This window comes from Pan paniscus, chromosome 15 (assembly GCF_029289425.2).
Source record: "Pan paniscus chromosome 15, NHGRI_mPanPan1-v2.0_pri, whole genome shotgun sequence".
Classification (NCBI taxonomy): domain Eukaryota; kingdom Metazoa; phylum Chordata; class Mammalia; order Primates; family Hominidae; genus Pan; species Pan paniscus.
The window spans coordinates 25,642,324-25,667,724 of NC_073264.2; the positions used below are offsets into that span (position 1 = coordinate 25,642,324).

General features: G+C 50.5%; 2 protein-coding genes across 8 annotated transcripts; one reads left to right on the top strand and one right to left on the bottom strand.

Annotated features, from left to right (window-relative positions):
• Positions 1 to 3,305: 3,305 nt before the first annotated feature.
• Positions 3,306 to 11,868, bottom strand: DHRS1 (dehydrogenase/reductase 1). Its single transcript, XM_003809091.5, has 8 exons — positions 11,719 to 11,868; positions 9,485 to 9,628; positions 9,256 to 9,335; positions 5,388 to 5,520; positions 4,920 to 5,066; positions 4,281 to 4,350; positions 3,845 to 3,925; positions 3,306 to 3,701 (listed from the first exon to the last, which is right to left on the bottom strand). Exons 1-8 carry the CDS (start codon positions 11,866 to 11,868, stop codon positions 3,565 to 3,567), a joined length of 942 nt encoding a protein of 313 aa, XP_003809139.1. The 3' UTR covers positions 3,306 to 3,564.
• A 771-nt stretch (positions 11,869 to 12,639) lies between these two features.
• Positions 12,640 to 24,880, top strand: LOC100979193 (leukotriene B4 receptor 2). Of its 7 annotated transcripts, none has more exons than XM_063596471.1 (11): positions 12,640 to 12,959; positions 13,167 to 13,610; positions 14,369 to 14,479; positions 14,722 to 14,863; positions 14,989 to 15,181; positions 15,831 to 15,971; positions 16,488 to 16,613; positions 16,797 to 17,033; positions 17,249 to 17,354; positions 23,053 to 23,089; positions 23,489 to 24,880. In XM_063596471.1, the coding sequence occupies exons 1-11, from the start codon at positions 12,713 to 12,715 to the stop codon at positions 24,573 to 24,575; spliced, it is 2,871 nt and encodes a 956-aa protein (XP_063452541.1). In that variant the 5' UTR covers positions 12,640 to 12,712; the 3' UTR covers positions 24,576 to 24,880. The 7 variants fall into 7 exon arrangements, with proteins under 7 accessions (XP_063452541.1, XP_003809138.1, XP_054953373.1 ...); XM_063596470.1 differs by having other exon boundaries at positions 12,646 to 12,959; positions 14,327 to 14,479; XM_003809090.6 differs by lacking the exons at positions 23,053 to 23,089; positions 23,489 to 24,880 and adding an exon at positions 17,694 to 21,895.
• The last annotated feature ends 521 nt before the right edge of the window (positions 24,881 to 25,401 follow it).

The window sequence follows — 25,401 nt, forward strand, 5'->3', positions numbered from 1 at the left end:
GGTCACTGAGCACCATTTGCTGGTGGTAGTTTTGGTGGGAATAAAAGCCCAGAAAAACCTTGTCCCAGGCTGGAACTATTCTGAGGCCTTACACACCAAAGCTGTTCCCTCGCATCATGCCAGAGCTGCTTTCTGCAGCTGAGAGGGTGCTCGTGCTTGGCTTCACCAACCCTGCTTACTTGTCTCCCTGGGAGTACTTCATAAATCACTCAGGGTCTAAGGTGGATCCTCAGTGGAAACCTATCACCCACAATTTAAGTCTCAGTCATATATCTTTACTCCACTCTCTCTCTGGAAATGTATTCCATACTGAATCTAAATTTAAGCCACATCAAACTTCTAGCTGTTCTGCTACTTTTGTGTCTCAGTACCTGCCTTTAAAAACAAACAAACAAACAAAAAACCCACCTCCACCCCTCGCCCATCCTTTATGTGTCTGGTTAGTCTCGCCCCCTTCCTCAGTTCTCCAAGCATGCTGCTTCTTTCCTCCTGTGTCCTCAGGGCACTCTGGGTAGTTTACTGCAGCACTCATCTAGCCAAATTCAACTAGTCTTCCCTGGTGTCTTGCATGGGGCTGGGCAGAGAGTTTCAAAAAACAAATGTCTTTGAATGAGTATTGATTCCCCAAAATGTCCTAGTGCTCTCTAGTGTCAGGCTTCTCACATCCTGAATCTCTTCTATCTTCAATCAAAAGTGACTGTTCATGTGCCATTCCCTTGGGTGGTGTACTCTGTGGCTTATGTTTCTAAGATGACTGAAACTCGTCAGAGAGAAGCACAGTGGTCTGCTGTGAATAGCACTATTCCTTCTGGTTTCTTGGGATACCAGGACCGAGGTCTTACTCCACATCTTATGGACTCCTGGGGTCCCAGTTCACTCACTGCCTTCAATAAATGGAAGGTCTAGATGACTTCTAAAATCTCCCATGGCTGAAATGAAAGTCTTTTGTGGGCGGGGGCCTGGTCTGTCTTGCTCTCTGTTCTATCCTGAAGCCAAGAATGGTGCCTGGTGCAGAGCAGGCTGTTAGATTTATTTGTTGAGAGAAGGAATTGACAATTTTTTTTTTTTTTGAGATGGAGTCTCACACTGTTGCCCAGGCTGGAGTGCAGTGGCACAATCTCTGCTCACTGCAACCTCTGCCTCCCGGGTTCAAGCGATTCTCCTGCCTCAGCCTCCCGAGTAGCTGGGATTAGAGGCATGCTCCACCATGCCTGGCTAGTTTTTGTATTTTTAATTAGAGATGGGGTTTCACCATGTTGGCCAGGCTGGTCTCGAACTCCTGGCCTCGTGATCTGCCTGCGTCAGCCTCCCAAAGTGCTGGGATTATAGGCGTGAGCCACCGTGCCTGACCAGGAATTGACTATTTCGATGGTTATGTATTGCTTGGTGCTTTATATATATTATTTCATTTAATTCTCAAAGTGGTGGAGTCAGGATTTGCATGACAGTTTATATGAGTTTGAAGTCCATGCTTCCCTCATAATATCTTGAGACTTTAGGAGACAATGCCATCATGGAAAGTTTTGTTCCAATGGTGGTTTTTGTTTGTTTGTTTTTTGTTTTTTTGAGACTGGGTCTCACTCTGTTGCTCAGGCTGGAGTGTAGTGGCGTGATCACGCTCACCAAATCCTCCCACCTTAGCCTCCTGAGTAGCTGGGACCACAGGTGCATTCCACCACGCCCAGCTAATTTTTTTTTTTTTTTAGATGGAGTCTTGCTCAGTCACCCAGGCTGGAGTGCAGTGGCACGATCTCGGCTCACTGCAACCTCCCGGGAGGTGGGTTCATGCCATTCTCCTGCCTCAGCCTCCCGAGTAGCTAGGACTACAGACACCCGCCACCACGCCCAGCTAATTTTTTTTTCTTTGTATTTTTAGTAGAGACGAGGTTTCATCATGTTAGCCAGGATGGTCTCGATCTCCTGACCTCGTGATCCACCCGCCTTGGCCTCCCAAAGTGCTGGGATTATAGGCGTGAGCCATTGCGCCCGGCCCCAGCTATTCTTTAAAAAATTGTTTTGTAGAGATGGGGTCTCCCTATGTTGCCCAGGTTGGTCTCAAACTTCTGGGCTCAAGCGATCCACCTTCCTCAACCTCCCAAGGACTGAGATTACAGGTGTAAACTACTACACCCAGCCCCGTTGGTGGATTTTAATGATGGCTGTGGAAGGCTGGAGGTGGTCCTGAGGCCCATCTTCTTTTTATACCACATAGGCAACTGCCTGTGCTCATCAACCTCAGGAGATAACAGGAATTTAGGCTGGTAAGTGGAAGAGGGTGAGCAGGTGCTGAGGAAATCTGATCACTGTGATCTGCTGCCACAGCAAATGGTGGCATTTAGGCACACAGTTCCAAAGGTTCTATACCAGTCACGTACTGATAAGCCAGCCCTCTCTCTAAAAGAAAGCCTTGATTGGTAGCATTTGTGGACTTCCATGGGACATGTACTGTCGCCATGGCTGATTCAAGACACCACATGCAATCACTGAATGAGGACTTAGAAGAGATGTGCATCAGAAGCTCTCAGAAGCTGGTGAGCCACTCCACTTACCACTGGAACAGTAACTGGGGACGGTCCCCAGAAAGCCACAGGAAGACTTCTGCCGATCTTGTGGGCAGCCTGGGGAAGCCTCAGCTCTCACTCTGAAGATTTTGAATAAGTAAAATGATTTATGTTTCTCTGATTTATGGCAGCCATCCCATCACTTTGGATGGTTATCTAGGCTGTCGGGTGGAAGGTTCCCTCAGAATAGCCCTTGGCTCCTCTTAGGAACACACCCGATTGCCTTGCCTCAGGCTAGGACAGCCTCTTGCATAGGCAAGGCAGCTCTATAGGGCTCATGCAATTAGTTCTGCAGAAAGCAATTCAGGTAGAACCATCCCGAGAGGAAGGATGAGAGTTGTCGGTGTCACAGCTATTCCTCTGTCCCTCACTTGGATTCAGGCAGTACCTTCTCCCCAAGTTCCAGGAAATCATGAACACCAAGGAATCTGCCTTTGCTGGACTGGGCCTCAGCCAGAGATCAGGCCCAGCTAGAAGGTAGCAGGCATCCCTGAAGAGATGGTGGAATGGGGGTGGAAAACCAGTGTGAGACTGGATGTGCCCGCTTCTAGCTGTGGAGCGACTCTGCTCCTCAGCTGGGGCATGGGAAACAGGTCTTGCAGGGCAGAGCAGGAACAGATCTGGAGGAAAGGGGTCTTGTCCTGGGGCAGAACCCCTTGAGAAGCTTCACATTTATACATCTTTGAGTCTTTCTCCCAAATAGTTAACATGTTGCTGAGCACAGAATCAGCAGTCAAAAACACATTGAAAGAGAAATGAGATTTTTATTAGCTCCAAGAGCATTTTTCAATACTAAGGCAAAAAGTAAAAAGAAGGACAAGGAAAACCAAGGCACAAAGAAAGGACCTAGGCGCACCCCAGAACTCACCACGGACACACAGCAGAGGGCTTCTCTTCATATCAAGGGTATGGGTAAGCAAGAAAGGCTGCTGTTTCATTGAGATAGGACAAACCACCAAGCCCAAATGAGAAGACAAACAGACGTGGTGTCAGACCAGGAGGGTTAGAACTTGCTAGTGTAGAGGGCAATAATCCACTTGGGCACACGGAGGAAGGAGGGCAAGTAGGAGGCCAGCCAGCCCAGGCCGGACACGTGTGAGAGAACAGAGCTCAAAGACAAATAGTCTTGGACAGGGCGGCCTGGGAACAACAGGAGGAGGAGGATTAGATTCTCATTTCCCACTCCTCAGATACCCTCACCTTGGCTGGAGAGACCGAGGGAGGAGTGGGCAGGGAACAGAGGGAACAGCAGTCAAGGCTGGCTGCTGCGCCAGGGTCCTCACCGTCCACATCCCGAAGGCCATAGCGTCGAGCAAGGTCACAGGATGGCAGCACCTTACCACTCAGGCTCAGGATATTGGGATCTGCGGGCACACAGACAGGTGGAGATGGCAGGCAGGGGAGTATGCAGAGTGACAAGGTTTGGGCCCAGATGGACAGGGCACTGCTGAGAGCCCTGGAGCTCAGGATCCCTGGAGAACTCTTTCTTTCTGTTCCTAGGAAGGCTCTTGGGCCTTGGACTTTTTCCACACTTCCCAGGAGCCTGCTCCTAAGGCTCTCAGACCTCAAACTGGGAATGCTGACCCCTTGGGCCTCAAAAAGCAGAGAAAAGAATGACATGTTCCTCAACCAACTCCCGAGCCAGATCTGGGCACTGGATGCTACCGCACTACACATCCTCCATGCCCTTTCTTATTACCAGCTGCCCCCAAACTTCACCTGTTGCCAAAGCCACCACACATTTGCCACTCAATTCTGTGGTTTCCGCAGATGAGAAGGCTGATTTGAACTGAAACACAGGGGCAGAGAAGTGAAGGGTTAATTTCCAAGAGCACTGCCCAAGTCTCCTCCCCATTTCAACTTCTGTTCCAGGAGAAAAAGACCAAAGACCAAAGAGGCCAAAGACCTCAAGCAGGGCCTGTAGGACCCAAAGTACTGGCAGGTGCCAGAGCCACTCCTCCCCACATCCAGGTGAGCCCTGTGCCCTGGCACCAGGATCTGCTGTCTTTGCTAAGTGGAAGGATCTGGTAGTGCCAAATAGTGTTTGGACCTTCTAAGCTAGCTGGTGTGGGGGTCAAGTGCATGGTCTTTGGAGCTAGACAGCCTTTCCACTTAGGACATATGTGACCTTCAACAAGTTTCTAAACCTCTCTGGGTTTCAGTTTTGCCATCTGTAGAATGGAGCTGGTATCTCCCTTACAGGATTAAAGGAAATAATGTGTGTCCCATGCTCAGCCCTGCACCTGCCACAGTAAGCACCTGGTGAGTGGGAGTATCTGATCTTGTTATTGTCTTGTTATTGAGGATGCAGAGGCCGACTCCCCTGTTCTCTGCTTCCTTCGCCCTCCCCTTGCCAACCTGCTTCAACACAGAATCCTGCAGGACCTCCTCCTTTGCCATATGCTCCTTCAGCAGTTCTGTCTGCACAATCCCCGGCCACAGAGACACACAGCTGACCCCATGGCGCCGCAGCTCGTGGGCACAGTCAGCAGCCAGCTTGTCACACTGTGGAGAGGCGGAAGGCAGGGTAAGAGCCACCTAGCCATGTCACTTTCCTGCCCTGCCCTCTCTGCTTCTACTGTGAATGCTCCACCCACCCTGTCCTTCCCAGGAGCCCCAAGGTCTCAGCTGCCCACGCTCCACAGTGTGATGCCTACTCTAGCCAACCGAGAGGAGCACAAGCAAAGGAACTGTCCATGGATGAGGCAGAGGAGGAGCTGAGAGGAGCCAGCCTTACCATTCTGACCACTGGGGATTGTACCTCCTGAGCTATAGGTACCATCACTGTCTTTTACCTCCTCAGCTCCTATGCCACTGGGTCCTCACCGCAGCTTTGCCCACACCATAGGGGACGTTGAACATATACTGCAGGCTTCCTGGGGAGGAGATGACCACGATGAGCCCCCGGCCAGCCGGTACCATCAGCCGTGCCCCATACACTGAGCAAAAGTAGTGGCCTCTAGAAGGTGGGGCAAGGGAAGAAGGAATGAACCGTGTTAGTGCTGGCCTGGGTGCCACAGCCTCTGGCAGCTTCCCCTGCCTTCTGCTGCTTGTTGTCCACTAGGAAGGCTACATAGGGTGGGTTAGCGACCTGAGGAATTAGGGGCTTGAGGCCATATTCTGAGAGGAAAACTGGTCAAAATAACCACTGACAGATGAGAAACAGCAATCTTTGGAAGAAGAAATGGAAGGCAAGAGCCCTGTCACAATAACAATTACAAACAAAATTGTTCAGGGGGAGAAAACTTAAGAAATGTATAGTGTCTACATAGAAAAACTATAAAACCATGACAATAAGTACAGACAAAATCTTTCAAAGCTAAGAACTGACATGTAAATCATCATTTCTATGTAAATCAATCCATAGATTCAGTCAAATTGGATTATATCTCAATAAGACCTTTTGGAGGAATTGATAAAATAATCTAAAGCTCAATGAGAAGAATAAACGTGAGAACAGCCAGAAAAGCTGGGCACGGTGGCTCACGCCTGCAATCCCAGCACTTTGGGAGGTGAGGGGGGCAGATCACTTGAGCTCAGGAGTTTGAGACCAGCCTGGCCAACGTGGTGAAACCCCATCTGTACTAAAAATACAAAAATTAGCCAGGTGTGGTGGTGCGTGCCTATAGTCCCAGCTACTCGGGAGCCTGAGGCAGGAGGCTCTCTTGAGCCCAGGAGGCGGAGGTTGCAGCAAGCTGAGATTGTGCCACTGCACTCTAGCCTGGCTGACAGAGTGAGATTGTCTCAAAAATAAATAAATAAATAAATAAATAAATAAATAAATAAATAAATAAAAAGAAAGAGAACAGCCAGGAAAATTCTGAAAAAAGGACTAAAAAGACTAATGTCTTGTGGGTGAGGGGGATTGCTTTCCCTACCCCTGCTGTCACCCATATTAAAATGCACAGGGGCCAGGCATGGTGGCTTATGCCTGTAATCCCAGCATTTTGGGAGGCTGAGATGGGAGAATTGCTTGAGGTCAGGAGTTTGAGACCAGCCTGGCCAACACAGCAAGACCCCATCTCTAAAAAATAAAATAAAATAAATTAAAATGTACAAGACATAATAGTTAAAAGAATGCAGTACAGATGTAACAGTAGACTGATAAGTCAATGAAACAAAACAGAGAATAATTAGATACAAGTGTATGTGAGAATGCAATGTATTACAGAAGGAACCTGTCAAATCAATGGGGGAAAGTTGGATCATTTGGGACAACTGACCAGTTATTTGAGTTAGGGGAATTGGGTCTCTGCCTCATTTATTATTTTAAAATTAAGCCTAAAAGGATCAAATATTTAAATATAAAAAATGAAAGCACAGAAGTACTGAAAGAAAACATGATCAAATGTGTTTATAAACTTGAGGGGGGAAAGGCTTTTCTTAGCATCACACCAAGATAGAAACTATAAAAGACTGACAGATTTGACTTAAAATTAAGATACACACACATACACACACAAAGATACATGTATATTTCTGTGTATATAAAGAGCAGGGCGAGGCTGAGTATGGTGGCTCATGCCTATAATCCCAACACTTTGGGAGGCTGAGGTGGGTAGATCACTTGAGATCAGGGGTTCGAGACCAGCCCAGCCAACATGGTGAAACCCCGTTCTCTACTAAAAATACAAAAATTAGCCAGGCGTGGTGGCAGGTGCCTGTAATCCCAGCTACTCGGGAGGTTGAGGTATGAGAATCGCTTGAACCCAGGAGGCAGAGGTTGCAGTGAGCTGAGATTGCATACTGCACTCTAGCCTGGGTGACAGAGCAAGATTCCACCTCAAAACAACAACAACAACAACAACAACAGACGAGCGGGGGGAGTATGCATGTGAAAAATGAGTGATAAATTGGGAAAAATATTTGTAAAATAAATGCCAAAGTCATTTGTTTCACAGTGATCTCTTATAAATTAATGCGAAAGTCAAAGATGATTTACAAAAGAACAAAGAGCCAATAAACAAAGGGGAAAAAAAGTTCAACCTGACAAATAGTGGAAGAAGTATGAATTAAAACCCCTTTATATATTTTCGGCTTATTATAGTAACAAAGCTTGCCTGAGTGCATGAGCTGACGCTGCCTGGTGTGGTAGAGGACATGGGGAAACACATATTCCCCTTCATTGTCTTGATATAAAAAATTGGTAGGGTCTTTTTGTAGGACAGCTTGATAATATTTATTAAATCTTTAAAAAGTACATATTCTTTGTTTTCTTTTCTTTTTTTCTGTTTTTCCCACAGTCTCTATAACCTAAGGGAAGTACATATTCTTTGATCTAAGAATTCCACTGCTGCAACAAATAAGGGATTAGAGAAATAAATGATCATACATCCTCCCAATAGAATACGTACAAGTATTAAAAAGAATGAGAGATATTTACATGAAAAATCTGAAAGAATATATGCCAGGCTATTAATAGTAGCTATATATCAGGCAAGAGAGCAAGGGATGGCATTGAGGGGAATAAGATTATACTGGTCTTCAGATTTTTTCCATATTTAAAAAAAGTAACACACACATAACTTGGTAACCAGAATAAATTTCTTTTGCATAGGGAAAGAATTAGGACCTTCCAAATGAAAACAAGTAGAGTTATAGTTTTAAAGGAAAGTGCAGCCCAAGGTAATACAGAGGAAAGGCAGTAAATGCGCATGGGGAATGGGTGGGCAGGAGGTGCTGGGGGGCTGTCAGGGGCTCATCAAGGGGCCTTTACCTTGGATAATTCATCAGGGCCCAAGGTCGAGGGTCTGGGCCTCTGCCTTGAATCTCTGCTTCAGGGTCAAAACCCTGGCCAGCAAGAGATGAGGGTGTGGAAGGCACCTCTCTTTGGAGGCTATGGTCATGAACACTGGCCAATTTCCAGCTCTTAAGGTGTCCCTTTCTTGCCTTTGGCCTCACCATCCTCCTCTGTCCTAATGATCTTCCTTCCACTTTGGAAATCACAATTGCATTCTAATCCTGCTTCCTTGGGATTGTTACCAGAGTACCAAAATTGGAGCGGTGGGTGTTCTTACATGCTTTAGTCACAGATTTGCCGATAATCTCGTGGTTACTCCCACAGGTGACTGATCACATCCATCAGGCATGACTTGATTATATGAGAGTGTAACATCATTCCAACAGTAACAGAGGCATAACTGGTGTGCATTATGCTAGGCGAATTCTAAATGCTGTGTTTCATCTCACTCCTGGGCTAAATGACCCTGTGTGACCCAGTGATATACCTGCTCTCCCAACTCTGACCCGGCAGTGCCCTTGCCTGTGGGTGTGGAGTGAGGATGTGGAGACTAAACAGCATTGGTGTTCGCTCCTTCTTCTTAAGCTTCTCCCAGTCTAAAATAAAACAATTTCTCCCTCTAACCATTTTGAAAGTATAGACTACAGGCTGTGCGCATTACTGAGAGGAGGAGGCTTCCTCCCTTCTGGGTCTTGCATTTGGATGGGCAGAGAGTGAGGCAGGAGAGAGGCCAAGGGCTTGTTCCAATGAAAATTACTGACAGAGTTGACATTCTCAGGTACAGACTCACCTGGATGGAACTTCTCCAGAGGTAAGTGGGACAAATGGAATGGAAGGGAGAAGAAAGAGATGGGGGAGGCCAGAGGGAAAAGGAGAGGGCATGTAAGGAAAGGCCTGGCCGTCGAGTTGGCTAAGTGAGTGAGGGAACATGGGTCCTGGCAGTGGAGCACCCACCTGAGTCCGACGTTGTTGATATCATCCCACATGGAGGCAGGGGTTTCCCAGAATGCCTTATTCCTGGTGTTCAGGATCGTCTGGAAGGCACAGGGAGGGTGATGAATGATCTGAAGGTAGGGAGGTGTGAGGGGCTGGGTAATGGAAGGGACAATGAGTGGGGATGAAGATGCAGGGGTCTGAGGGGGAGGTCAGAAATGTGGAGTTGGGAACAAAGTTCAAAGGGTACCTGGACCCCTGCATAAGCGTTGTTGACCAGCACATCTAGACGCCCTTGCTGTTCCCGATCCACTTGCTCAAACAGGCTTCGCACTTCACTCTCCTGGCTTGAATCGCACACCACAGGCACACATCGGCCCCCGAGGGATTGTGCCTGGAGTAGGACAGGGGATATGAGCTCACATTCACACATGGGTGTGAGTCATGACAAAACTCCTCAACCAAAAGTGGGCTTGAGAACTGAGAAGACAATCAATCCTAGGAGAGCCTGCTGCAGAGGCAACATGGCAGGCAACGCTGCCCTCTGGTGTCTGTTTGAGTAGTTTCAGGAATGATAGGCCTCGCCACCACAGAGCAAGGTGAATTGCCATGTAAGTTTTAATAATCTACAAACATTTACTGAGGCCCACCATGTGCACAGCATTGTACTTTGCAAGTAGAGGGTAAGAACAAGTGAGGCATGGAGTCTGTTCTTGAGAAATGAGTAAGCATCCTTTTCCTTGTTGTGGTCATTTCCATCTCTCATGCCCTTAGCTCCCACCCTATACTACTCACCTAAAACCTCTACTCAGTCCCAGCTGTCTTACCCTCACTCCACCAATGCTCCTGCTTGGTAACTGAAAAAAACCAAAGCTATCAGCCATGAATGATTTCTACTTCCTGGTCTGTCTCACTCTCTACAAATGCCCACAAACCTCCAACTTCAGAGGAAGAAGAGTCCCTTATCTAAGAACAATCCTCCTATTCTCCAAATTTATGCTCTGGGTCCCCGCCTATTACCCGCCTTGCCTGAACTACTGCAATGCCTCCCAACGACTCACCTGACCTCCAGTCTGTCTGCCTTAAATTAATTCTTCATAATCCAGCCAGTATGACCTATCTAAAACACAAACCCTGTTCAAAATCTCCTAACTGGATCTCCATCTCTTAGAGAATGAAGCCTGAGTTCTCTATTAGGGTCTTCCAAGACCCACTCTTTCCTCTCCAGCGTCTCACTCACTACTCTTCCCTTGCATTATCTCACACATCTACTCTTTCACACAGCGTCCCTATGCTTATGGAGCTCCCTCTGCTGGAATGCTTTTCCTAACTTCCTTTACCTAATTCTTACCTTTCAAAATCAGTTCAAGAACCACCTACCTCCTCCAGGACGCTTTCCCAAACCACTTTCCCTAGCCACTCTCCTATGTCATCTGGATGCTCCCCAACACCCCTAGAGTATTCTGTGCATATCTCCCTCTTATAATTTACCATATTCACATTACATTGAAGTGACTGCTTTCTGTACCTGACTTCCTGTTGGAATCTATCTTCATTTTTAATTTTAATTTTTTTTTTTAGAGACAGGGTCTCACTGTCACCAGGCTGGAGTGCAGTGGTGCAATCATAGCTCACTGCAACCTCGAACTCCTGGGCTCAAACGATCCTCCTGCCTCAGCCTCCCAAGTAGATGGTACTACAGGTGCAGGCCACCGTGCCTAGCTAATTATTTAAAAAATATTTTTTGTAGAGACTGGGTCTAGCTATGTTGCCCAGACTGGTCTCCAACTGCTGGCCTCAAGTGATCTTGCTGCCTTGGCCACCCAAAGTGCTGGGACTACAGGCATGAGCCACTGTACTCCACCATGGACTGAATCTCTGAAGAGCAGAAATTAGATTTTATTAGTCTTGGTAACTTCAGTGGTTTACCAATGCCTAGCAAATCATGGATACTCAAATATTGATTTAACTGAAGTCTAGTAAATAAGTAAAAAATGTGCAGTTCAATAAAGTCTTGCCTGAAATAGAGGAAAGCACAGGTCCACAACCCTTTAGTTGCAATTCCAAAATCTCTGCTCTCAAACAAAAAGTTTTTTACTTTTCTTTCTTTTCTTTTCTTTCTTTCTTTTTTTTAATACAGTGTCTCCCTGTGTCGTCTAGACTGGAGTGCAGTGGTGTGATCATGGCTCAACTCCTAGGCTCAAGCGATCCTCCTGCCTCAGCCTCCGGAGTAGCTGCTGGGACTGCAGGAACGTGCCACCATGGCTGGCTCAAACACAAAGTTTTTTCATAAAACTCACTTGGCGGCAAAATTCTACCTTACCTGAAGTTATTTACGGGGTTTTTAATTTCCACTTTGAATAAATATTCACATCTTGTTGAGTAGTATTATAGTTTCAGGTAAGGGATTAGGAAAGGGAGCTGTTAAGTGGAAGGGCTCTCTCGGGTGGTTTCTGCAACTGTGGTCCCAGAGGAAGCACTCACCTCCTGAGCAACAACGCGAAGGGTGTCCAGATGGCGGCCAGTGATGTAAACTGTGGCGCCTGCTTTGCAGAGCTGCAAGGCAATGCCACGGCCAATACCCCTGGAGGCACCAGTCACCACACACACTTGGCCATTCATGGGAGCTGCCATGACTCACAGGCAAAGGAGGAAGGTCTGTGGAAGCAAAGACTTACTCTGAGGGAAGCCTGGAGACTGTGTGTGTGTTGGGGCGAGGTTGGGGGGTAGGGGGGAACCTCACTAGGGCTAAGAGGAGGAGCCAAGGTAAGAATCCTTTGAGGGGAGAGGAGTCAGAGGCTGACAACTGGGTGCGGGCCTGAGGACAAGGCTGTCTTTTGGGAGGCCCAGAGAGTGAAGAAGGGGCTGAGTGGGACTGTCCAGAGGTGGACAACTACTACGACCCTCTGAGTGTGGCTGCCTGGATGGGGGAATCTGGCGCGGCAGCCCCTCGGGGCGCGTCCACGCAGAGTCCTGGGCTATCTGAAGCTCCGGTCCCTGGCCTGACTCAGTCCGGCTGAGCCAGAGGCGCAGCTTCCGGGCCGGGGATGAGCGCGAAGCCTGGAGATCCTAAGCCCTAAGTGGGACGAGCGTGTGCCGCTTACCTGCCACCTGCGCTGCCGCTGAGGTCTGCAGATTGCGGGGCTGCGGTGGAAGTCTGGGTTCTGGCCCAGATTGAGCCGGCGACGTGGAGGCAGTGTTCAAGGATTGATTCTGTAGTAGGACCCGGGGCGATTCTGTGCTGAGGTCGAGGGGCAGAGTCCCGGGCCAAAGTTAGAACCTGCGGATGGGGGCGGAGCGATCTGGGTGACACACCCACCCCGCCCGGCTGGGGCGGCGCGGAACTATGACGTAGTAGGTGCGTCAGGAGCGCGCCCGCGTTTCTAAACTTTGTCTGGATAACGCGCACGCTTGGCGACGTCGAAGGTCCATCCGCAGTTAAGGAAGCTTTTGCAGCCGGACAGGTCGCGAAGCACACATGGGGCAGGGTCCGCGCTCTCCACACAAGGTGGGGCGCCGGTTCCCAGCTGGTGGCAAACGGGGGCGCGGGGCCAAGGGGTCGGGGCGCCCCTTACCAGGCCGTAAGCGGCAACCCTGGCCGCCTCCGGATGGGCGCTCGGAGCCGGCTCCAGATTCGCACCCGCACCTGAGCCCGGAAGCTCTGGGATATTTCCGCCGGGCGCTGTCAGCATTGAAAGAGGCCCCCGAGACTGGGGAAGAACGAGGTAGGCAGCAACTTCGGGGTTTAGACCAAGAGCATCAAATCCAGGGCAGGCAAGGAAACTTTCTAGGGTCGGCAGGGCGTGGGGACTTAGTTTCATTTCCCATGTCCTCTTCCTCGGCCTCCGACCCACGACCCTTGGTTAAGCGAGGGTACATAACTGTATTCTCTACTAAGTCTCTTCAAAGTGTGTCTTTCTTCACTTTTCCAGATCTGATGGTGCACAATATTATGAAGGAAGTAGAGACTCAGGCCCTAGCTTTGTCCACGAACAGGGCTGGCAGTGAGATGCTGCAGGAACTGTTGGGATTCAGTCCCTTGAAACCGCTTTGTCGCGTATGGGCTGCTCTGCGCTCTAACTTGCGCACTGTGGCCTGTCACCGATGCGGGGTCCATGTATTACAAAGTGCTTTGCTACAGCTCCCTCGATTGCTGGGGAGTGCTGCGGAGGAGGAGGAGGAGGAGGATGGAAAGGATGGTCCCACGGAGACCCTGGAGGAGCTGGTCCTGGGACTAGCCGCTGAGGTGTGTGATGATTTTCTTGTCTACTGTGGAGACACACATGGCAGCTTCGTGGTCAGAACTCTGCTTCAGGTGTTAGGAGGGACTATTCTGGAGTCTGAGAGAGCCAGGCCCCGTGGTTCCCAATCATCTGGTAAGTATTACAAGAGGAAAGTGGACCTAGGGGGAAGAAGAATTTAGAAAGTTCAGAATGAGACAGTAAACAGAAGAGTAAGTCTTCATGGGGGAGCTTGACCTGGAAGAATTAGCTTGACCTGTCCTAATCTGAACAGGGCTTAGCAAGCCAAAGATTAGTGTGTGCGGAGGCCCAGAGGTAGGGATGTACAGTTGTGTTTGGGGAAGGCTATTAGAATGGACGCAGGAGGAGAAATTTTTTTTTTTTTAAGCATGACTTAATATACAAATGGACTTACGCAAAAGTAACATACACACTGGACTCAAGCAAAAGTTCAGGAAACAATACCCTTACTACATGCAGCCCACTCTGTTATTTTTTTTTACTTTTCAAAACTATTCTGCTCTATTTCATTAAAAAAAAATGCTAGTTGAGACCACTAACTTGATTTCATGGTACAGTCTTGAGCTGTGATCCACATTTTGAAAAACTGGGAAATAAAGTTAGCGAGTTTAAATGAGGCTTTATTTTGGAATGCCTTGAATACCTGGCTGAGGAGGTTGAACTGTCTTCTGTGGACCATGGGGAAGCTGGTTGAAGTTTCTTAGAAAAATTAAGACAGAAATGTAGTCTCAGTTCAGTCATCCAGAAGAGACATTTAGTTGTACTACATCTGTTCTGCATCTCCAAGCGGACCTTGTTCATCTATGGAATTTTTCTCTCCTGGATGGCAGTTTGTGATCTCCCCACTGCACATGTTCTTAATCTTCCTTCAGAAGCACAGAAGACCCCAGCTCAGGAATGTAAGCCAGCTGATTTTGAAGTCCCTGAAACCTTTTTGAATCGCCTTCAGGACCTGAGCTCCTCCTTTCTGAAGGACATTGCAGGTAAGGAGGGAAGTAGGAGGATGGTCTCGTATCTACTTTTCTGGAGGTCATCTTACCACCAAGCAAGGCCCTTACATCAGGTTATTCCTCTTCTTTTCAAACCTGGTCTGGTTTGATGTTCAAAGCACTTTGTATAGTCCCTTTGTGTCCATAGTGCCCTGTATCTTGTTGCCTAAAGTTTGAGGTTACGCAGGTTGTCTGGATTTTGAGAAAGCTGCTTTATTTCTGCCCTCTCTCCACAGTGTTTATCACTGATAAGATCTCCAGCTTCTGTCTTCAAGTGGCTTTACAGGTTTTACACCGCAAACTTCCCCAGTTTTGCGCTCATCTCTGCAATGCTGTGATTGGCTACCTGAGTACTCGCAGTTCCTCAGTAGATGGCAGGTATGGTCAGGGCCTCAGGATCGACCCAAGTTGGCGGGGCTGTGTGAAATGAATGAGGTGATGTAGTGCAACTGTATTTTGCATGAAATGGAGTTAAGACTGCCTGATGCCCTTCTTGTCCCTAGTCCCCTACTGCTATTTCTCCGAGATCAGACAAGTTCCAGACTCCTGGAGCAGGTCCTGCTGGTGTTGGAGCCCCCAAGACTCCAGAGCCTCTTTGAGGAGCACTTGCAGGGGCAGCTGCAGACCCTGGCTGCACATCCCATTGCCAACTTCCCTTTGCAGCGCTTACTGGATGCAGTCACTACCCCTGAGCTGGTGAGTTGGAAACCTGAGCTGGATCTGTTTCTGCTAATTCTTGATCACTGGATCTTATTTTATGGTCTGTCTGCCTCTATATACCTTTGACATTGTGCTGGCCATTGCCCTTGAAAAGCTATTCTTTGAGGTTTTCCAGAGCTTAGGATAAAGGTGCCCACCTTCTAGTGAGGATTTGTTTTGACTTCTCTCAGGTATGAGGACCAGCAAGAGACTGGCTTTATTCAGGTTTACAGCTTGAGGTTCCATGGCCCACCCAGACTCTGGTACTTGGCTATAAGCCCACATGAGTGCTAGAGCTGTTGCCATAGCTTCTCTTTTCCTTTGCTGCTTAGGACTAAGGTGGGCTTCCCTGTGGTCTCATGCATTGGGTGTTAGAGTGGAAGTGCAGTTTAATTTTAGTCTCCCCTTGCTCCTAGTGCTCCCTTACACATAGGGAAGAGCCACTTAAAGTTCCTTCCTGTGAGGTGGCACCTCTAAGACTGCCCCCTTATCCTGGGCCTTATCTAGCCAAACAAAAGTCCTGATACTGGCAATGCTTTTTATGTTTTATCTAGCATTTTTAGTTGTTTTCGTTGGGAAGATTTCTCTGAATAATGTGGTCCGCCATTACCAGAATGCCAAAGTTACATTCCATGTTTCCCATCAGCTGTCCCCTGTGTTTGAGGAGCTGAGCCCTGTCTTGGAAGCTGTATTGGCCCAGGGCCACCCAGGGGTAGTCATTGCCCTGGTGGGGGCCTGTCGCAGAGTTGGGGCCTACCAAGCCAAGGTCCTACAGCTCTTGTTGGAGGTGAGTGGATATTACCCACAATCTGTTTATGCCCTCAGTTCAACTTCTACCTGTTAGGACTTATCTAATCTTAAGTTTTTGTACCTCTGGACTCAGGAAGTCTAATGCCCAAGGAGTTCACAGGAATGGGGGAAAATGAGGCCTATAGGTGCCCGCCACCATACCCAGCTAATTTTTTTTTTTTTTTTGAGACAGAGTTTTGCTCTTGTTGCCCAGGCTGGAGTGCAATGGCGCAATCTCAGCTCACCGCGCCTGGCTGAGGCCAAATGTTATTTCACAGTCCTGGAACAAAAATTGTCTCCCAGAACTAAGAGAAAAGTTTATTTAAGGGATAAACATTTATTAACCCCTGTATGTGATAGAGGCTGGGGATACAGCAAGGCATGACATCTGCTTTCATGGAGCTCACATTCTTGTGGAGTTGGGCCTTCTTTCCTTTCCTGAAGGTGTTCCCTTAAAGTTGAGGTTAGGGACGGAGAAGTTCTCAGGTTCATCATATTTTGTCTTCTCCTTTAGGCATTCCACTGTGCAGAGCCCTCATCCCGGCAAGCGGCCTGTGTGCCTCTCTTTGCCACTTTGATGGCTTATGAGGTGTACTATGGACTGACGGAGGAGGAGGGGGCAGTGCCTGCAGAGCACCAGGTGAGGTAGGGGAGAGGCCAAGCCAGTGACTAATTGGGAGCCAGGCCTCCCAGGGTTTAGCAAGCGTCTGACTTCTGAGGTGAGAGTGGTGACTTCATCCAGGTGGAGGTGGCAGTGTTCTGGGGATGGGCTCATCCACCTGGCTTGTTGGTGCCTCCTAATTTCCTATCTCTGCACTGCCAGGTGGCAGTGGCCGCAGCCAGAGCCTTGGGGGATGTGACAGTCCTTGGGTCTCTACTGCTCCAGCATCTGCTGCACTTCTCCACTCCTGGTCTTGTACTTCGAAGTCTGGGTGCCTTGACGGGACCACAGCTTCTGTCCCTGGCCCAAAGTCCCGCTGGCTCTCATGTGCTCGATGCCATCCTGACCAGCCCCTCTGTGACGCGGAAGCTGCGCCGCCGTGTGCTGCAGAACCTAAAGGTTAGATTTCTGGCTTTTGCCTTGATTCCCCACCATCATCCATTTAGAGAATATGAGCTTTCCCTGGACTGTACCTTCAGACTCAAAAAGGCTATGTAATTCCTAGACTATTTTAATTCAGCCCTTAAACTCCAGAAAATTCACTCTCCACAAGCCTCCAAAATACACTTTTGTGGATTTTGCTAGGGAGACCTACTTTGCTTGTCTCCATACAGGGACAATATGTGGCTCTGGCCTGTAGTCGCCATGGCAGCCGTGTGCTAGATGCCATCTGGAGTGGAGCAGCCTTGAGGGCCCGGAAGGAAATTGCTGCTGAGCTCGGTGAGTACCAGCCCCTCTCTTTGATGTTTCCAGACTCTCCCCTCTCTTACTCCAGATCACTGGGTAGCTGGGAAGTCTACTGAAATTCAACAGTCTTTAGTTCCAAAGGGTGGTCTTGCTCATGGGTTCTTAGCAGTCTGCTTTCCCCTTCCCTCCCGCTGACTGATTGTGTAGTCCTCTGCCCTCACCCTGCCCTCCGACTTCTGTTCTTTGGAAAGTGAAGTGTTCACTTTATCCCAGTGGCAGTCCCAGGGTCTGGGGGAAATGGAGGGATCTTTACCTCAGGTAGAGTCTGTCTTTGAGCATGGTAGTACTAAACATGAGTGGTTCCCTTTGCAGGGGAGCAGAACCAGGAGCTGATAAGAGACCCTTTCGGCCACCATGTGGCTCGAAATGTGGCCTTGACTACCTTCCTAAAGCGGCGAGAGGCTTGGGAACAGCAGCAGGGTGTGGTGGCCAAGCGGAGGCGGGCATTGAACTCCATACTTGAAGACTGAGGCTTTGGATCTGGGACTGGGTGTTGATGGGGGAGGGCAAAATGGGGTATCCACCCCATCCCTTTCCTGGTTTAAATTGGAGTCAGAAGTCTTAGCGGTAAATATTTGATATTTTTATTGGAAATGTTTTTGTTAGTTTGAGGGGAAGGGTATGAAGACAGATCTCAAGGTAAAGTCAGAGAGGGCTGTCATCAGTATGCTGGGGAGTTTAGGGACAGGAGGCATTGGTAGGGGATTAGATGTAGCAGCAGTCAGGCTGGGATCAAGATGCCTGGGGGACATCTTGATCTTGGCCTTTCAGGGCAAGTGGGAGGCTAGAAAGGTGGCTAGGAAAGAACAGCATTCTTCAGGTAAGGGTATAGACTTGGGATGTGAGGCGTTATGCTGAAAGGTTCTGTCACGAGGGGATCAGAGGACAGTGGGGAAATTGGGTGAGTTATCTAGCCTGTACTGTCTGCAGGTCCTGAAATTTGATGCTGTCATAGTCTTTGCAGTGGGTCGGTTGGAATGATTCTGGGGGCAGAAGCTCAGAGCCCCTTAGTAGGAATGGAGGCGGCCCTTCTGCTGCCACTGCTCAGCCCCCTCCACTGCATGACGAAGGGTGGAGGAAATTCCCAGCAACATATGGCCCAGGCCTTGCAGCAGTGTGGAGGTCCAACGAAGGAGCTCCCTGAATGGCAGAGACAAGAGGAAATCAGATGATTTGGAAAACTTGGGAGGAAGCCATCAAGCTGGGAGATGAGGACTTTCCACAAGCAAGAGCTAACTAGGGGTAGGTGGGTGCAAGAGGAGGAATTATGGGGACTATCCAACTGTAGGGGATGGGGCAGTATGACATGTTGATTTCTGACCTGAGTACTTTCTTTGGGCCAAGTCCTTGAAAGTCACAACTCATAGAGTAGAGCCCGTAGAATGTGGCTTTGACATTCAGGCTGCCAAAGAGGTCTCGAGGGTTTTGCTTGTACACGTCAAAGGTGATGCGGGCGATGTCCTTGCTGTGCTTGGGCCTCTCCCGTCCCAGGCCATATGACAGCACTCCACTCTGTAGGACACCCTTGTCAGTGCAGTAGATCCTCATACCAGACACCCACCACTAATCTCCATCAGCACTGGGTCAGACCCTCCCTCGCTTGGACTTTCTGTCCACTGTGTGACATCCTTGACAATTCCACAACTCCCCCTGCACCTGGTCCCCAGGATCAGGGTTAAGCTAGAGAGGAAGCCCGGGAAAGCTCTAAAGGACAGGCATTGGAAGCAGCCCCAGTATAGGCCTCTTACCCTTGTAGGGCTCCAGCTCTGACCAGACTCCAACACCATCAGGCACGTGTCATCCTCCAGCAGCTGGAAGAAGTCCTCACTGTCCACTGCAGTTCCATCCTCCTCTAGCACCAGGGTTAGCACACCATTCAGCAGTAGGGTCTCCAATGCCTGCCCAATGGCAAGAAGCAAGAAGGAAGGGCAGGTCTTATCCCATGCCCCTTCCCTCTTTAGCTGCCCAACATCCATCAGTTGGCTCTAGACATTGGTCGATGTCCCACCTTGACTTTCCGGCACTTTGATACCTCCTAAAGGCTGCAGCTCTCCGTGTTCTTCAGTTTTTGGGGGATCCTAGCTAGAGGCTGACCTTTTTCCTCTTTGCTCCTACCATGTCATTGGCATCTCCCCTTGCTCCCCTCCAAGTCACTTCTGGTTTGGAATTGGAAAGCAAGCCAGGTTCTCACGAAGTCCACCCTTCTGTCTTATCTACAATGCTGCACCTCACTTCCCACACCCTCAAGAGTTCTCCAGAAGTGTTTTCAGTAATAGTGTTTAACCTTTTTGAGTCCTTACTCTGTGCCAGGTATGAGGACTTTACCTACATTATCCTCTTACTCCTTTCAACAACCCTAGGAGGTGATGTATTATTATTGCCTTTTTATAGTTGAAGAAACTGAGGTTTTGATAGGTTGAACAACTTCCCAAGGTTTGACAGGCAGGAAGTGGCAGAATCAGAATTTGAACTTGATTTGTCACACAAATCACCTTTCCATACTAGCTTCTGAATTCCGTCCCTCGAACTCTCCCTATCTCCTGCTAACCCCTGTTCCCATAGAAAAGCTCACTAGGTGGAAAATGAACAAATTGACCAGAGCTCATTAGGCCCACTCCGCTGCTTTTAGCCCTCAGAGGGAGGGGCAGCTGTGTGACTTCAGCCCTCTGCTCCATCATCACAAGTTGCCACTGTTGTGGAGCCCCTTGGCTACCCCTGCTATAGGAACCGAGGAACTTGGCCTACTTACTTTGGCTAGCAGCTCCTGGCGGGTGGTAGCTGTCAGGCCTTTCCGGATGGTCCGCTTGTGATCACAGACACGGAAAGGTCGCTGGGATGGTGGAGCTGAGGTCCAGACCCTCCGTCCAAACTCCGAGCTTATATTAGATACTGACCTGGTAGTTGAGAAGAAAAGTCAAGAAGGGGCGAGGAGGGGCTTGGTGAGTGTAAAGGGCATGATGAGGGTAGAGTGGCTAGAGGGCTAGGGAGGGAGAGATCTAGGTTTATCGATTAGGGATGAGGGAGAGACCATGGAGTGCAGGTGGGGGCGGGTGGCTCAGGAGCTTGACAAGCCCACTGTGGAGTGGGGAGCAGGAGAGGAAGGGGTACTGGTTAGTCTCCTAGGGGCTGAGTGGAGTATTGTTGCCCTGCCTATATCCCCTAAAGGTGGAGGGTAGAGTGGAGGGTTAGCAGTCACCTGAGTAAGTCACTGGGGTTCAGAGCTGAGAGGTACTCCATGGTGGACCGGAGAGTTCCTTCCCTGGAACTTCTGGGCTGGGTGGTTCTCTCCTGTGCTGGGGCTTTAGTGGTGTTTTCTGTTACAAACCTGGGATCTCAGCCCAGGACAAGGTGGGAATGAGTCAAGCCTGGACTCTGGCCCCCCTGCCTGGCTAGTAAGAAGGGCAAAGTCCAAGGGGAGGGATGAGGGAGGGGCCAGATGGGGTCCTGGAGGAAGAATTGCCTGGCAAAAGCCATTGGAGCTTGTATGTGTGTCTTTGGTGATGACATGTGTTGTGAGGGTAGATGGGAACCATGTAAAAGGATGAAATGTGACTTCTGGTGTTTTTTTATTTCTATGGAGGGAATTTCTGGGGACGGTTTCTGGCTCTCAGGCTCTGAGAAGCTGCAGTTTATGAGTGGCTCTGTGTGTGCTGCCACCTACTGGAGAAGCCATAAGCTGCAGCTTTAGGAAAAGGGAACCCGGGGCAGAGTGTGGGGAAGTGGGATGGCAGCATGGCAGGGCTTTGGAAAATGAGAGGTGAGACTGTGTCCAGGAAGGGTGTAAGGAGAGGATGGATCCTGATACATGGATTCAGGATCATTAGGGTCCTGTCTGGGACACTGGCCTTCCTGCTTACCTGCTCCTTCCTTCCTCCTTGGTCGGAGGAGGGGCTGGCTCACTGCTCTGGCTTCATTTTCTGGAGCTGCCTGCTGCAGTCACACTTAGCTCATCTTCTCTCACTTTTCTCCTTTTGCCAATTAGTGGACGTGACGGAGATGTGAATGGGGCAGGGATGTCCTTTGATGGCATCAAGACTTGAGCTTCTGGTGTGCTGTGTCCCAGCTCTGATTTCAGTTGCAGCCGTGATGGACGGTTGCATGGAAGCTGAGACTCTCACTGACAGTGAAACCCTCAAATGAACACAATCCCTGCTTTCCTGCCAAGGATCCTTGTAGGGTCCCCCAGCTTCCCCACTTTTTTTCTGTGTCCTGACAAAGAAACACAGAGTAACTTGATTGCCCTGTGACCTGGCCAGCTGCATTTCCCCTGCAGGCTTGAGCCCAAGCCAGAGCCTTGAAAAGGTATTCAGGTTGTTGCCCAAAACACTGAAAAAAACTGGCCCTGGCCCTGAACCAAATACCTTGAACCCTCGTAAACTCCATACCCTGATCCCCTTGTTTTGGATATACCCAGGTAGAACAACTCTCTCTCACTGTCTGTTGTGAGGATACGCTGTAGCCCACTCATTAAGTACATTCTCCTAATAAATGCTTTGGACTGATCACCCTGCCAATCTTTTGTCTTGGGCAATCTATACTTTTCTCAGAGGTTCCCAAGGCCTAGTGAAGGGACTTAACATACTCTTAATGGCTTTACTCTCTCTTGTTTTACCTTATGCCCTCACTTCCTGAGTTAACCTCCCAAATACAGGATCACCTGTACCCAAGCCCTTAGCTGAAGAATACAGGATCACCTGTACCCAAGCCCTTAGCTGAAGAATACAGGATCACCTGTACCCAAGCCCTTAGCTCAAGAATACAGGATCACCTGTACCCAAGCCCTTAGCTCAAGCTCTGCTTTGGAAGAACCCAAACTAAGACAGTGCTCCTGGTGCCCTCCCCAAGCAACCTCAAGTTCTGGCTGTTACTTGAGCAGAGGCCTTTCTTTTCCCTTCCCCCAGCTCTATCCATCTGCCAGGCCCCCCTCAAATCTCTTCATTTCCAAGTTTTGCTTGACTTTTCCAAGAAGAGAGGGCTGCTTCTTAGTATGTCCCTACTCATCCTTTCCTTTCTTGTCTTGTATCCTGGTGCAGCCTGGTAATGGGGCCTCTTCATGGTTGTGTGTCATGACTCCCTAACCATTATGCCTCCATGCATCCCCTGTTCCTCCTGGAACCTAGCACCATGCCTTACATGGAAAAGCTGTCATTGACAGCCCGGTGAGAGCCCTGAGGGTGGAGTGACTGGGGCAGGGCCTGAGGCAAGAGGTGGGAGGAGGTAGGAGGCCAGGGGCTCAGCCGGACCAGGAGACTGGAAACAGGCAAAGATAAGGCAGGTGGGGGACTGAGTTGTTTGGGTCACCTCTGCAGGCCAGAGAGACCAGGCAACATACACACTGCAGAAGGTGGGCTGGGAGGATTGGGGCCAGAGCTGGGGGAGGGATGAGAACAGAAGCAGGACCAGGATTCAGCAGAGTCCTCCTATTTCCTTCCACCGCCAGGGAATCTTACTGCCCCACTTCAGCTTGTGCTGTTTCCTGGCAAGGCAGGCTCTCACATGCCTGGACGCCTGGGTGCGTTGGTGATGGGAAGGAGCAGAGTGAGGGAGGGGCCCCAGGAGAGGCCCAGGATGAGCCTCATCTTGTCCCTCCCCATTCTTGCCTTAACCTCTGCAAATGTGATAGGCACAGGACAGGAGTAGGCACCTCGCCCACTGCTGCTTAACCTTTCAGCTTCTCCAGGCCCCCAATCCTGCTTGCTCCCAGCTTGGTAAGTAGATCTGTGCACGTCCCTTTACACCCCACCATCCAGTTTTGCCCAGATGTGCTAGAATGGGGCTGGACAAAGAAGGAGGGGCCAGACTAGAGGAGTGGTGGTAGAGATAGTGACAGCCTGGGGTGAGGACTTTATGCCTGTTTACCACTGAGCTCTGGGAAGGAGGCCAGGAGTGGGGCAGGTCAACTGACTGGGAGCAGGGGATCTGGGTTCCAAGAAGGAGTTGTGTTTGAGGTGGGGTCTGGGTCCTCGTGGAAGTCAGGACTCCCAGGCAGAAAAGAGGCAGGCTGCAGGGAAGTAAGGAGGAGGCATGGCGCCTTCTCATCGGGCATCACAGGTGGGGTTTTGCCCCACCCCTGAACGCCCTCTGTGGCGCCTTCCACCCACCTGTAGGCCCAGAAGGATGTCGGTCTGCTACCGTCCCCCAGGGAACGAGACACTGCTGAGCTGGAAGACTTCGCGGGCCACAGGCACAGCCTTCCTGCTGCTGGCGGCGCTGCTGGGGCTGCCCGGCAACGGCTTCGTGGTGTGGAGCTTGGCGGGCTGGCGGCCTGCACGGGGGCGACCGCTGGCGGCCACGCTTGTGCTGCACCTGGCGCTGGCCGACGGCGCGGTGCTGCTGCTCACGCCGCTCTTTGTGGCCTTCCTGACCGGGCAGGCCTGGCCGCTGGGCCAGGCGGGCTGCAAGGCGGTGTACTACGTGTGCGCGCTCAGCATGTACGCCAGCGTGCTGCTCACCGGCCTGCTCAGCCTGCAGCGCTGCCTCGCAGTCACCCGCCCCTTCCTGGCGCCTCGGCTGCGCAGCCCGGCCCTGGCCCGCCGCCTGCTGCTGGCCGTCTGGCTGGCCGCCCTGTTGCTCGCCGTCCCGGCCGCCGTCTACCGCCACCTGTGGAGGGACCGCGTATGCCAGCTGTGCCACCCGTCGCCGGTCCACGCCGCCGCCCACCTGAGCCTGGAGACTCTGACCGCCTTCGTGCTTCCTTTCGGGCTGATGCTCGGCTGCTACAGCGTGACGCTGGCACGGCTGCGGGGCGCCCGCTGGGGCTCCGGGCGGCACGGGGCGCGGGTGGGCCGGCTGGTGAGCGCCATCGTGCTTGCCTTCGGCTTGCTCTGGGCCCCCTACCACGCAGTCAACCTTCTGCAGGCGGTCGCAGCGCTGGCTCCACCGGAAGGGGCCTTGGCGAAGCTGGGCGGAGCCGGCCAGGCGGCGCGAGCGGGAACTACGGCCTTGGCCTTCTTCAGTTCTAGCGTCAACCCGGTGCTCTACGTCTTCACCGCTGGAGATCTGCTGCCCCGGGCAGGTCCCCGTTTCCTCACGCGGCTCTTCGAAGGCTCTGGGGAGGCCCGAGGGGGCGGCCGCTCTAGGGAGGGGACCATGGAGCTCCGAACTACCCCTCAGCTGAAAGTGGTGGGGCAGGGCCGCGGCAATGGAGACCCGGGGGGTGGGATGGAGAAGGACGGTCCGGAATGGGACCTTTGACACCAGACCCTACAACCTGCTGCCCTTCCCTGTCCCTTTCCACCCCCCACCCACCCTCCGGAGGTCAGTGTTCTGGGGCATTTGGGGACCCTTCTTTGACTAGAGTTTGGATCTGGCTGGGTAGGATTACTATACACTTGGGGCAGGCCCAGGCTCCTCCAAACTGAGGGATTATGAGGGTGGTGATGGTCCCTGTTAAGGACTATTGTGTGCTTGCAAGTTGGCATGTACCCATGTGCCAGCATTGCTTACTTGTTGCCAATAGCTGTTATTGTGAAATACACTGGGAAGCCATTAGATGATGACTTAAGTGTGCTTCCCCTGGTGGTTCTTCATGCCTGAGTTGTACTGAAGCCACCTAGTTCCCTGCTGGGTCAAGCCAGGCTGGGCAGTGCCAGCCTTCAGTGGCATCTTGACCTGCCCTCCTCAGCCCAGGTGCCCTGGTTCCACAGGCCAACCCATAGAACCACTCTGGAAATAAAGGAGAAAATGGAAGGAGAGGTATGGGAGCTTGGATGAGGGGTAGGAATGGGATCCATTCTCTGAGGCTTATAAAAGCCTCTGAGGAGGAAATGGCTCTGAAGGGGAAAATGAATCTGTGGGGTTTGAAAAGGAAGTTTTCCTGCCTGTCTTGTGTTTGGTCCAGTGAGTGTGAGACAGGCACACAAGGAGTGGACAGTGGTGTAGGGGCCCTGGGAGTCTGAGACTTACCTTGCCCCCTGACCATCTGATCCTCCCTGCAAAGGCCACCTGACGTGAAAAGGAGCCAGGAGCAAGCACTCAGTCAGGGAAGTTTGGAGGTTGGCCATCGGGGTATGAGGAATGG

Coding starts and splice junctions, on each gene's coding strand:
- DHRS1 (XM_003809091.5), bottom strand. CDS start 11,868: ATGGCAGCTCCCATGAATGGCCAAGTGTGTGTGGTGACTGGTGCCTCC. Junction 9,336..9,484: donor ACGCTTATGCAGGGGTCCAG/GTACCCTTTGAA, acceptor TGTGCCTTCCAG/ACGATCCTGAACACCAGGAA. Junction 5,521..9,255: donor ATCAACAACGTCGGACTCAG/GTGGGTGCTCCA, acceptor CCCACCTTCTAG/AGGCCACTACTTTTGCTCAG.
- LOC100979193 (XM_063596470.1), top strand. CDS start 12,713: ATGGGGCAGGGTCCGCGCTCTCCACACAAGGTGGGGCGCCGGTTCCCA. Junction 13,611..14,326: donor CCGTGGTTCCCAATCATCTG/GTAAGTATTACA, acceptor CCTGGATGGCAG/TTTGTGATCTCCCCACTGCA. Junction 23,090..23,488: donor TCCTGCTTGCTCCCAGCTTG/GTAAGTAGATCT, acceptor ACCCACCTGTAG/GCCCAGAAGGATGTCGGTCT.